The sequence below is a fragment of the Zosterops lateralis genome (assembly GCF_965231275.1).
Source record: "Zosterops lateralis genome assembly, chromosome: 33".
In the NCBI taxonomy this organism is placed as follows: Eukaryota; Metazoa; Chordata; class Aves; order Passeriformes; family Zosteropidae; genus Zosterops; species Zosterops lateralis.
In genome coordinates this window covers 1543740-1556365 of record NC_139793.1, presented here as the reverse complement: position 1 = coordinate 1556365, position 12626 = coordinate 1543740, and the positions used below count along the sequence as shown (strand labels likewise).

Here is a 12626-nt window from a genome sequence, read left to right as displayed (position 1 = left end):
ATAATCAACATTGGTTGAGTCAGTCTCCCTCTTTCCAACAGTAATTGGTTGTAATTTCCCTGTATATAGTTTGTCTTATCCCTTCTGTTATCACCGTTGTTTCTGTTCCTTTTTGTTCCTTATCTTGTTGCAGTTGCCAGTAAATTGTTCTTATCCCAGCCTGGGCTCTTTGCCTTTTGTACTTTGAGTGGGAGGCTGGAGGGCAGTGAGGGGCAGCACGGTTTTAGCAGGAGCAGGAAGCTGGGGAATCCCATTCCTAAAGCCTGGCCCGGGGAAACCAAGCATCACAGCTGGTGCCAGCCCTGGCTGCCCTGGCAACAGCCTTGGGAGCGGGTCCCTGGCTGGGGGCTGTGGGAACCTCTTCCCTCTGGGGCCCAGGGACAGGACTGCAGGGAATGGCTGGAGCTGACTCGGGGCAGCTTTGGCTTGGATCTCAGGAAAAGGTTTTTCCCCCAGAGGCTGCTGGGCCACTGAACAGGCTCCCAGGGAAGGCTCACAGCTCCAGGGCTCTCTGAGCTCCAGCAGCCTTTGGACAGCACTGCCAGGCCCAGGCTGGGATTTTTGGGCTGTCCTGTGTAGGGCCAGCAGTTGCACTCCAGGATCCTGATGGCTCCCTCCCAACTCAGCCCATTCTGGGATCCCTTCTGGCATCCCCTGGCCCTGGCAATGGGACTGCAAATGGTTGCCATGGCAAGGGACTCTGGCCCCAGGCCTGAGCAGGGATGCTCAAGAGCCCTGTGGGCAGAGGCAGTCCCAGCCATGCCATGGGCACATCCCAGGGCACCTTGGGCTGCAAAGGCACCCATCTGTCACAGGCACTCACGGGGGCTCCATGGTGACACCCCAGGAGTGCCCAGGCTGCCAAAGAGCCGGGATGTCCCAGACACTCCCAGGGCTTCCTGTCATGGGCACAGTGGGAGCTTCAGGCAAAAGCTTCATTTCTGCATTGGAGAAACTCATGCTGAGTCCTGAGGTGGAGAAATGACACCCAACAACCACCACTAATGCTCAAACCTTTCCAGGGCTTTTAAAATTCAACCTAAGAGAGGAGACTGAGAGTGGCTGGATCCAATCCTGGCCCCAGACTTTGTTAAAGGTTTATGTGTGAAAGATTGGACAGGTGAAATTGAACCAAAATAGAGTTTGTCCCACAGGGTTGATGATGCAATATCAGATATATTTTTATAAATACAGCTATGATTGATTCTGATCAGGACTAGACAGAAAGATTTATTCAGGCCACAGATTTAAAAATATATATATTTATTTACTTCACAGTATAGAATCTATAACAAATAATTAAATATGGTGCTCTAGAAAGCAATTTTGAAGTAAACAGGGCCTTGATGAAGTTTTTTGAGGCCATTGCAGGCAGAGCCTCCTGCTCCAGCAGGAACTGCCTTTCCTGTGCCAGGCCCAGGGCAGATCCCACTGCAGGAAAAGCCCCAGGCCAGCCCCAAGACAGGGAAGGGCTCGGGCACAAGTGCAGAGTGCCGTGCTGGGAGCTGTGCCAGGGAGAGCCTGAGGCACCAAAGGCACCTTGGCAGCAGCAGCTGCTTCCAGGCCATGGCCAGAAGCCTCCCTTGGCAACCGGGCCTGGTGGCCACCACTGCAGAGCTGCTGCTTCAGGGCTCATTTCTGCCTGGCCTCTGCCCCAGCCCACAGAGTGTCACCTCAGCCCTGACTCTGGCACAGCCGCTGGGCCTGAGCCCTGCAGAGCCTAAAGGTCACCTGTGCCCCCCTGGCTCTGGCAGCCCCTGGGGCAGGGGGGAAAGGCCAGAGCAGGGGCTGCCTTTGGCTGCTGGATGTGGGCTCCAGCAGAGACAAGGAGGAGTCAGGGGAGTGGATGGAGGGCAGTGAGCAGCCCCTTGTCCCCGTGCACTCCTGGAATGGTTTGGATGGGAAGAGCTCTGCAGTGCTCATCTCATCCAAACCCCTGCCATGAGCAGGGACATCTTTCACCAGATCAGGTTGTTCAGAGCCCTGTCCCAGCTGGGCTGGAATTTTTCCAGGGATGGGGCATTGACCAGCAATGCCCTTCCCCACTGCCTGTCTGCACACAAGCACTTCCAGGCCTCTCTGCATTTCCCTTGCCCTCACTCTGGGCTCACTCACACACCTCCCAACAACCCACCTGCAGCTTGGAGCTGCAAGGAGTTCAAAGCTTGTCTGTCCTTCAGGACTTGGTCTAATTCTGCCTTCAGCCAACTCTGGATTTTGGTTTATTGCAGAACTTCCTGTGTGTCTAAAACATTCCTTGCATGGTTCTGCCTTGGGGAAGGGGAACCTCCTTGGTGGCACCTTGGGCTTGGCATACACACTTGAGGAGATTGTCTCTTTTCACTGGGGAAACTCAGGAGTTTTACATTGCTTCAAAAAATAAAAGAAGAAAACCCCTCTGTTGGATGAGTGCAGCCAGTTTTTCAAGCAAAGCAAGTCCCAGGTGAGTGAGGAGAGACAGGATGGCGCTGGGGAATGTGGAGCAAGGTTGTCCACACTGGGCCAGAGCTCAAGGCACAGCTTCTCTGAGCAGGCCAGACTTCCTTGAGAGAGACTGTGGATCAATATCAGTTACTGAATGCTGCAATCACCTCTTCTTTACAGAGAGGAGTAATAAAATACATCCTTTCAAACAGAAATATGTATTTCAAAGACTCTCTTGAAAACTTTTCTCCATAACTGCAGTAGGAAACCTTCCTAATGAACTGCACCAGACCAGAGGGAAATCAAGGCACAGCCGTGATTTGTCAGGACTTGCTTGATCCTAATGAGCCCCGTGGTGCATTTGGTGCTGAGCCCTGGAACCTCAGGACCTGAGAGGAGATTGCACAAACTTTTCCAGGAGTCAAAGTCAGAAGAAACACCCAAAGTGTCTGGAAGCATTAATGGGTCCCACTGAGGTCCATCCCCAACACAGGCTCCTCATGGAGTCCTTGAAGTAGAGAATTGGAGGCCAGGATTGCACAAAAACCTCTCAGAGATACAGTATTGGAAGGAAAATCCAAAGTACCTAAAACACCTTGAGTATCACAAAGTATTAATGGGCCCCACTGAGTGCCAATGCAAAGCTCCCAAGGGACCCATTAAAGCAGATAATTGGAGGCAAATTATCACACACAGCACTCAGACTCAGTGTCAAAAAGTAGCTCCTTAATAAACTTTGAGTACTGTGAAGTGCTAATGAGCCCCACTGAATGTTGTTACTGACTCAGAATCCCAAGGGACTTGTTAAAGTGGATAATTGAAGCCATGATTGCACAAACCTCTCATAGAGTCAGTTTTAAAAGGGAAACTCCAAGTACCTTAAAATAACTAAAGTATCTTGAAACATTAATGAGCCCCACTGAGTGTCATTACTGACAAAGCCTCTCAAGGCACTAATTACAGCAGATAATTAGATTGCACAACTTCTTAGAGACTCCAAGGCAAAAGCAAAACCCAAAGTCCTTTGAAGAACCTGAAGTCCCTGGGAGCATTAAGGAGCCCCCCAGGGCCATTCCTGACCAAGGCTCCCCAGGGACTCCTTCCAGCAGATCCTTGAGGCCACTGGGATGGGAGGGGGATGCTGAGGGCAGGATAAGGGGCTGACAGTGCCCAGCCTTGCTGGGGCTGTGCCAGGAGGCCCCAGGGCCTCAGGACAAAATGTCTGCTCACAGCCCTTGGTGGCACAGAGGCTGCTGTGCCCCAGGGCACCAGGACTTGGCTTCTCTTTGTCACCCCCTGTCACCACTGCCTGCAGTTCTCTGCTCTGCCTGGGGCCTGGGGACACTTTCTCTCTCCTGTCCCTCAGTGGGACCCATTTAAACTTCCAGAAACTTTGGAGTTGGATTCTGACCTGGAGATCTGGAGAGGTTTCTTCATCTCACTCTCAGGGACTGATGTTCAGGGCCTCAGCACAAGCCCCAAGAGGGTCATTAAAGTCCTTGTGCTGTGTCTGTGCTGCTGGGCTGGGCTGGGCTCCTGGCACAGAGGCAGCTCCTGGCAACCAAGAAAAGCTTCAAATACAGATTTCTCTTGATGAGCAGCTCTTCTCCCAGCCCAGCAGGGCTGGGGCACTGCCTGCAGCCACCCCGGGCACAGCACACAGGCACAGAGAGCTTCAATCACTCAGGGCTGGGAAGGGGCTGACAAGTGCCTGCGGGAGAATCACTCCCAGCCCTTGGCACAGGAACCTCTGGCTGCAGGACAATGCAGCTGCAGCTCCTGCAGTCCTCTCCTAGAGCTGGAACATGCCAATGCCTACAGACTCTGTGAGTACATTCTCTGCTTGTCTCCTGTGTAGAGCAGCCAGGGGTGCCCAGGGCTGTCCTGCAGAGCAGGGTCCTGCAGCCCAGGGCGCTGTGCTGGGGCAGGGACTCTGCTGCCTGCCAGGGACAGCTCTCAGCCAGCCCTGGGAGCTGCTCCCAGCACTGGGAGACAAGATCTGGGTGGTAGGAGACAGCTGGTAAGGCTTGGAAGTGTTCTCCTTGTGTGGTGAGGGTGCTGCATTGTTCAGGAGTGCTCCCAGCATTACATTTAAGTCCAGAACATTTCCAAGGAGATTATCCAGGGAGCAAAATGAGGCAGGGGCTGCATAAATGGAAAAATCCTGCTATTTCATCTACAGCTCTGTATTACCTAGATGGGAAATTGCACATAGATATTCACCTCTCAGTTCAGGTTGAGAAAAAAGAACCAAGTAATTTTCTCTCAGACCTTAGTAAACCAGGCAGTGACAGAAATCAGCACAGGGCCCCTTGCAGGCAGCACCAGAATCACTTTTCCAGCCTCCTCAGGGTTGCTCTGACGTTGCCATCAGAGCCTGCAGAGCCAGAGCTGCCCCTGGGCAGTGCCTGAGCTGGGAGGGCTCTGCAGGGCAGAGCTGAGTCCCCAGGGCTGGGCTGGGCTCTGGCAGCACTGGCAGGGCCCAGCCCTGGGCACAGGGAAGCAGCTGCAGGCAGGGACAGCTCCAGGCAGCAGAGCCCTGGGCAGGCAGTGGGGGGAAAGGGCCACCAAGCTGGGCTGGGATATTGGAAGTCCTCTCCAAACTGAAATATTCCATGATTACTCTTTTTACAGATCCTCATGCCAAGACACCACAAATGTCCAACAGCAGCTCCATCAGCCACTTCCTCCTGCTGGCATTGGCAGACACGAGGCAGCTGCAGCTCCTGCACTTCTGCCTCTTCCTGGGCATCTCCCTGGCTGCCCTCCTGGCCAACGGCCTCGTCATCAGCGCCGCAACCTGCGGCCACCACCTGCACAGCCCCATGTTCTTCTTCCTGCTCCACCTGGCCCTCAGTGACCTGGGCTGCATCTGCACCACTGTCCCCAAAGCCATGCACAATTCCCTCTGGGGCACCAGGAACATCTCCTACACAGGATGTGCTGCTCAAGTCTTTTTCTTTCTGTTCTTCATCTCAGCAGAATTTTATCTTCTGACCATCATGTGCTACGACCACTACGTGTCCATCTGCAAACCCCTGCACTACGGGACCCTCCTGGGCAGCAGAGCTTGTGCCCACATGGCAGCAGCTGCCTGGGCCAGTGCCTTTCTCTATTCACTGCTGCACACAGCCAATACATTTTCCCTGCCCCTGTGCAAGGGAAATGACCTGGGCCAGTTCTTCTGTGAAATTCCCCACATCCTCAAGCTCTCCTGCTCACTCTCCAACCTCAGGGAACTTGGGCTTCTTGCTATTAGTTTCTGTTTGGTATTTGGCTCTTTTGTGTTCATTGTTTTCTCCTATGTGCAGATCTTCAGGGTTGTGCTGAGGATCCCCTCTGAGCAGGGACGGCACAAAGCCTTTTCCACCTGCCTCCCTCACCTGGCCGTGGTCTCTCTGTTCCTCAGCACTGGCATATTTGCTCACCTGAAGCCCTCCTCTCTTTCCTTCCCATCCCTGGATCTGGCAGTTTCAGTTCTGTACTCAGTGGTGCCCTCAGCCCTGAACCCTCTCATCTACAGCCTGAGGAACCAGGAGCTCAAGGCTGCAGTGTGGGGACTGATGACTGGATGGTTTCAGAAACATTAAACTGCTGACCAATTTCTGCAAATGACTTGTAATAAAAGTCTTCTTTGATACTTCTTATTGGTTGCATTTTGGAGGTCCTCTTTCTTTGTTTTACTTCATAATTCTTATCCATAAAGAAATGTCAGTGTTTGTGCCATTTCTCATTTTGTTTCTCCCCAACTCCCCTGTGACCATAGACTGTGTCAATGAGGGACGGCACTCTTGGTGGCTTTAAAGGAATTGAAGGATCTCCCAGCCAAGGTTTCTGCAGAGATGCCCCTTTTGTTCCCTTCTCTGCAGCTGCAGCAGCAATGTCTGTGTGCAGAGCTGGGGGCAGATCAGGGCTGGCACAGCAGCTGTGCCCAGGAGCAGCAGCCCTTGGTGCTGCCAGTGCTGCTGCCGTGGCCCTGCCCCGCTGCCCTCCTGGCCCTGGTGTTGCTGTAGGGCCTGAGGGCTCTCGGGGCCGGGCACAGGGCTGGGGATGGCAGTGCCAGAGCTGCAGCAGGGACAGGCCATGGGCACTGCTGGGGCAGCGCTGACGCCTCAGGGCAGGGCCTGGGGGCTCCAGGCTCCTTGCCCAGGCTCTCTCCAGAACACACCCAGGCCAATGCTCAGCACAGAAAAGCCCCGGGAGCAGCCCCAGGCTGGCCCTGGGCAGGCTGGGGGCAAACAGCAGGGCTGGGGCTCTGCAAGTGCCCTGGGGGAGATGGGAAGAAGCAGCAGAGCAGGGGCTGATCCATCCCCACTGTGCTGGACACCCCAGGGCAGCGTCCCAGAGCATCCTCATGCACCTGCCAACAACATCCCCCCTGGGCAGCCCTGGCCTCTCCCCCAGCTCACACAGGGGCCGCATCCTTGCAGGCACAGACACGGCAGCACTGCCTCAGGAGCCCCTGTTTGCACTGCCCAGAGCAGGCCTCAGCACCCCCATGCTGTTGGTGTGGGGAGATGAACCTGAGGGAGCACAAATGCCATCAGCCCCTGGGGCCAGGAAGGGCTGGGCCACAGCAGGGAAACCACTCAGCTTTGGCGTGGCCTCTCAAGTCAGCTGTTGGAGTCCAGGGCATCCCTCTGGGCAGCCTAGATGGTCACAGACCTTGGTAGAGAGGCCTGAGACCCCAAAAAGAGGGTCTGGGGTCTGTGCAGGGGGGTTTGCCTGGCACAGAGCCCAGGAAGACACAGTCTTTGATTCTGGTCCTTGTGAAAAACATCTAACACAGAGAAGAATTGCAAGTCACAAATGTATGATAGACAGTAGTGTAGTTATCACCGTGTAGATTTTGTAGTTTTAGGATTTTTAGAATGTAGATGCAAAGGGACGAAATGGAGATTTTAGGGCGGTGCCCTGAGTTCTTCTCCCTTGGCATCCATCTTCTGCAGTGACGTGGGCACAAAGTAGTATCAGTGGATTGGGTCAAAGTAGAAATGACTCTGTTAGTATAGGTGATAGGCATTGGTATGAAATGGTAAATAATAACCATGTAGTTATCTGTATAAAGGCAGAGCGACCTCCCATCACAAGGGGAGTCACATCATGTCCAAGCTCCTGTGAACATCTTGGCTGGACACAGAGAATTTGTAAGATAAGAATTAATAAACAATGTGAGAAACCAAGAAAACCAAGACCTTGAGACTCCTCATCATTCTCGCGTCACACCGAGCTCAGCACAGACTAAGACTCAAAGCCTTCAGAGGTCAGGAGGGAAAAACACTCCCTCGGACCCACACAAACCACCAGCCTTGGAATCTTGAGAAGAAAGAAACCGTAAAACATGAGATTGATTCAGATGCCTCTGTCCGTGTCCAGCTCCTCATAGATGAGTCCCTGAACACACACAGTGGTTTATAGGGATTGATCTTTCCCTCCTGTTCACTTGGAGGTGATTTTTGGATGCTTTAGAGGAACATCTGACCAGCCCCTGTCCCCATTCCATTTTATTCTCTCCACTTTGGAGCTGGCCTACTGGGTTTTCCCACCAAGAATAAACTGTACAGTCAATTCTGAGTAGCCAGTGGATTCTAAAGATGGAAAATCCTGTTAATGGTGGGTTTGGTGTGGTTTGGAGCTGGGGAAGGGTCTCATCCCCTCCCGGAGGTGCCCCAAGCCCGCTCTGCTGCCACGTCTGCACTGGCGGCCCCTCAGGGCTGCCCTGCCCTGGGGACATGGTGGGACCCCCCTCCTGCCAGGGCTGAGGCTCCTCATGGCCCCTCACAGCCCTTCATGGCCCCACAGAACCTCTCCTGGCCCCTCATGGCCCCTCACAGCCCCAGGCATGGAGCTCCTCCCAAAGGAGGAGGGGTCGGGCCCTGCTTGTTCTCCTTTCATTTCGGTCCCTTCCCAGCCCTGAGGAAAGAAAGGATGCAATGGAGCCTTTCCCCAGCCTTTCCCTCTGGGTTCATTGCGGCTGAAGCTCTGTGCTGGCGCTGGCCCCAGCGCCAACATCCCCGCAGCCCCGCAGGCCTTTGGTGTCCCCCCGTGTCCATTCCCTGTCCCCGAGTCCCGCCCGGCTCTGGCAGCAGCAGGAGCCGCAGCGCAGCGGGCGCCGGCCCGGCCCAGCCGGGGCTCCCGGGCAGGAGTAGCAGCAGCGCTGGCCCCTTCCCACCTGCTCCTGCCTCGCCTTCCAAGGCCTTTGTCCACCTCAATTCGGCACTAGAGCAACAATCACCCACCAACAGCCCTGATTGCTCAGGGCCCGCCTGTGCTGCCCTGACCCAGCCTGCAGAGAAAGAAAGGATCGGCTTCCAGCGCTCTTTTCAGCACTGTTTTACTCCCCCTGAGGTGACAGCAGGAGCTGCTGCTGCCTTTGCCTTGGCAATTGTAGATCATGGCTGCTCTTGCCCCTCTTCTGGTGGCCACTTGAACTTTATCAGTAAAACTGCAATTGCCCTTTTTGATCAGTGCCACCCAGAGGTGCTTTTATGATAGGAAACTCTGGCATCATGAGCAGCAGATCTCCAAATGTTCACAAGTCCCTGAGCACAAAGTTGAGAAGAATTAAAGCCACACAGGCCACATTTGCAGCACTCAAACACAGCCCTGTTGCTGCTGCTGCTGCTGAAATAGAATCAACTGGCAGAGACCATCACAGAAATTGCCTCTGCAATGTCAAATAAAATGAAAAAATCCACCAGGAGAAAGAGAAACCAGAACTCCTCAACTCCCTTCATTGCTTCCTCCGAGCAGCAGCAGCAAGTGGAGATGGGCAGAGGTATTTGCAGCTGCTGCTGATCCCAGCTGGAGCCCAGCCTGCTGCCCAGGGCCAGCGGGAACCTAAGCCCAGCCCGGGCAGCTCCTGCAGTGTCGGGAGCTCAGCGCAGGCGGGGCCAGGCCCAGAGCCCCGGGCACGGCCACCCATTGCGGGGCAGCGGCGCAGGCGGGATGTCCTGCAGCCCAAACCTCCTGCTCCTGCCACACAGCAGCGCCCATCCTTCTCCCCCTGCTCCTCCTCTCCCAGCACGGCACCAATTCCAGCTCCCAGGAGCCTTCCCAAGACAGGGCTCAGGCTCCTCTTTCAGCCTGAGTGTCCCTGCAGAGGAACAGGGCATCTTTCAGGCACTTCCACAAGCTCAGGCTTCTCATTTCATGAGGCCTCTGGGATGAAAATGGTCTTTTTCAGAAAGACAGCAGCAAAGGGAATGGCTGAGAAATTATTAGAAAAAATTACCCTAATTCCAGACCAAGTTCACCGAGTCATTCTCTATTGCATTTCTCCTTTTCAGATTCTTTCAGTCATCTCCTCAGAGTGGTTGAGCTTGTTCTGGTGCTTATCATGAACTGATTGTGCTCTTGATTTAGATCAATGCATGAGATGTAGAATCATCTAAACTGAACACAAAAAAAATCTGTCAGCCCATTTTCATGTTCTACATCACCATCAAGATGTCCATGGAGATGTTGGAATGATTATCACACAGCTCTCCACCCCTGGCTGCAGCCTCTGGAGATTCTTTCTCTGCATTCAGCCAGGCTTGTATTCTCTAACAACTCCTGGTACCTTGTCATGGTTTTTTAGGGTAGAACAGTAACAATGAAAACCTAACTAGTGGTGCAACTCCCCAGTCCACAAGGAAAAGAAAGGACATATTGTCACGTTTTCCAAACATATGTCCTGCTTTGCTGCAAGAATCGTGTTGCACACACAGTGTGGAAAGCCAAGAGAAGCTGCAGTTGGTGGCACATCTTGTGACAGAAGCTGCACCTCATTCTCCAGGAAAGGTTCTTAAAAAGAGCAGACGAGACTGTGGAGAAGATTGTGGGAAAATTGAAACAGCTTTTAAGAAATGCAATGAATGTGGAAAGAGACAATCCAAGATGTTTTCTGCTATTGATTTCTATGCTCCCCTTTTCCATGTTGTCCTACTTCTCCATCCCATTCATTCCAAATGGATCTCACCTCTAAGACCGATGGCTTAGCCATTTTTGGACACAGGAAAATACCATGAGGTACACACAGTTTGCCTTCCCCTGTTCTTGTTGGAAAGCAATGCTGGTGCCACAAGTGCAGGGCTTGGGTCAGGCACCAATCCTACAGGCAGGGAATGTGCGCTGACAGTGTGTGAGCCTGAGCAGGGCCAATGGCCAGCAGCGTTGCTGTGCTCGGGTTCCATGGAAGCATCCCAGGAGCAGCTGCTGAGGTCAGGAGCCATGGCAGGCACCAGGCTGCTCCAAAGGCCCTTGGCAGGGTGGGCTCCTGGCCTGGCTCTGTGTGCCAGGAGTCGGCAGCGCTGGGTGCAGGGAGCCCAGGGAGGGCACAGAAATGCTGGGCTGGGAAATGCTGGGGGGGACAGCGAGATGGGCGTGTGCAGCCGGCCAGGGCACAGCAGCAGCACGCACAGGGGGCACAGCCTGCAGGACACATGGCCAAGGGCTGGGCAGGGCTGGCAGGGCCACAGGCACCCAGGCCTTTGTCCCCTGGGCTCTGGCAGCGCCTCTGGAGGCCCCACAGGAGGAACTTTCCTTTCAGGGCCTGCACTTTGCTCCTCCCTGGCCCCTCCCTGAGGAGGCTGGCAGGGCTTGCAGTTTGCTGACATTTGTCCTTGCTGCCCCTGCCATCCCACTGCCCCACAAAGAGCCCCGAGGCACCCGGGAGGGACAGGCCCTGCTGTGCCAGGCCTGGGCTCAGGGCTTGGCCTTTCTGCTCCCTCCAGCCAAGCCAGGCCTTGCTCAGCACTGCAGTTCCTGCTGCTGTGCCCCAAGCTGGCTCGGCCGCTGTTGGAAAGGGACTTGAGGTACCTTGATCCCCTCAGGGGGCACATGGGAGAAAACAACAAACTTCTCACCAAGGTGGAGAGCAAACTTTTAGTTGCAAACTACAGCGAACGAAATAATTGGGAAATCTTAAAGCACCATGGAATTCCAGTAAATCACTTCACAAAGCACTGATTGAGCAAACTCTGACCTGTCCTACTTACAGTTCTCCAGATTTTGAGAAGAGGAAGTCAGAAAAGAGAGAGAGAGAGAGAGATATCCACAGTCCCCCTTGGATCCAGCACCATCTCAGCTGTTGGGAGCTCCAGGGCTGTGGAACATGTCAGTGTCACACCTGTGTCACAGCCTCACCTGCTCTGGTCCCTCTCACAGGTGGGGTTTTTGGGGTGCCAGGGGCTTGGCAGCCACTCTGGGGCTGGAGCAGAGGCTGCAGTGGCTGGGGCTGGGGCAGTGACCGCCCCACCTACACAGAACTTGCCCTGGCCCCCAAACACACCCTGGAGATGTCTGGGGCCATTCATCATTTCTCTGCTCTCCAGCACCGACGCAACGGACTGTGGCTGCAGCTCTGAGCTGGTGCCCAAGGCAACTGCCCCTGGCAATGGGGCTGCAGGGAGCTGCTCTCAGGAAACCCCTCCAAAGAGTTGAGGACTGCCCCACAAGTGCCTCAGAAACAAGGGATATCCCAAAATCTCTTCAGGAACGTGGAAGATCCAAAAACTCACCCAGTAATTGGCTCCCTGTCCTTTCATCATCCCCACACTTGGCCTGTCTCAATCCAGACCCCACCCCACCTCCCCAGTCCCAACACCAACTCATCCCACCCCTGCTAGACATCAAGACCCCCTTCTCAAGCCCTATTTCCCCAATTTCACACCTCCAAAACCCCCTCCCACCCATCCTGCCCCACCCAATGCTCACCTCATCCCTCCTGATTTGCATCCCACTTCACCCAATCCCCTTCCAATCATATTCCACCCTGAGGGGCTGTGGAATCAATTTTCGAAGTAATTTTGGGGTGGGATTGAGTAGTTTTCAGTGGCATTGAGTAGTTTTGAGGTGACAGATCGAACCTTCTCGTCTCTTTGAGTGCAAAGACATGGAGAAAACTAAACCACATACCCCCCAAACCACCAAATGCTCCCAAGTATCTCCCTGAATACCATATTCCCTGGAAACACTAGTAAAAAGTGAGGCTTTAGATGCCTTTTATGAGTTTATTGATTTTTACTGAAATTTTGTTTTTTTTAAAGGGATGAAAATTAATCAAAAGAGTATTAGGGAAAACCAAAAAAAAAAGACGACCACCAGACCAGTGTTTTCCCAAAGGAGGTTACAGTGAATGTGGGTCACCAGGGCTCTGCCCAATGTGGGTCGTCCAATGGGGGATGGAGTTGGAGCAGAGCACGAAGCTCTTCCCACAG

At 53.9% G+C, this 12626-nt stretch overlaps 1 protein-coding gene across 1 annotated transcript; it reads left to right on the top strand.

Annotated features, from left to right (window-relative positions):
- Nucleotides 1-5249: 5249 nt before the first annotated feature.
- LOC310921176 (olfactory receptor 14I1-like) lies at nucleotides 5250-6014 on the top strand (the record flags this gene model as incomplete). The annotated part of the gene is made up of 1 exon (XM_083881285.1): nucleotides 5250-6014. One exon carries the CDS (start codon nucleotides 5250-5252, stop codon nucleotides 6012-6014), a length of 765 nt encoding a protein of 254 aa, XP_083737411.1.
- Between the last annotated feature and the right edge of the window lie 6612 nt (nucleotides 6015-12626).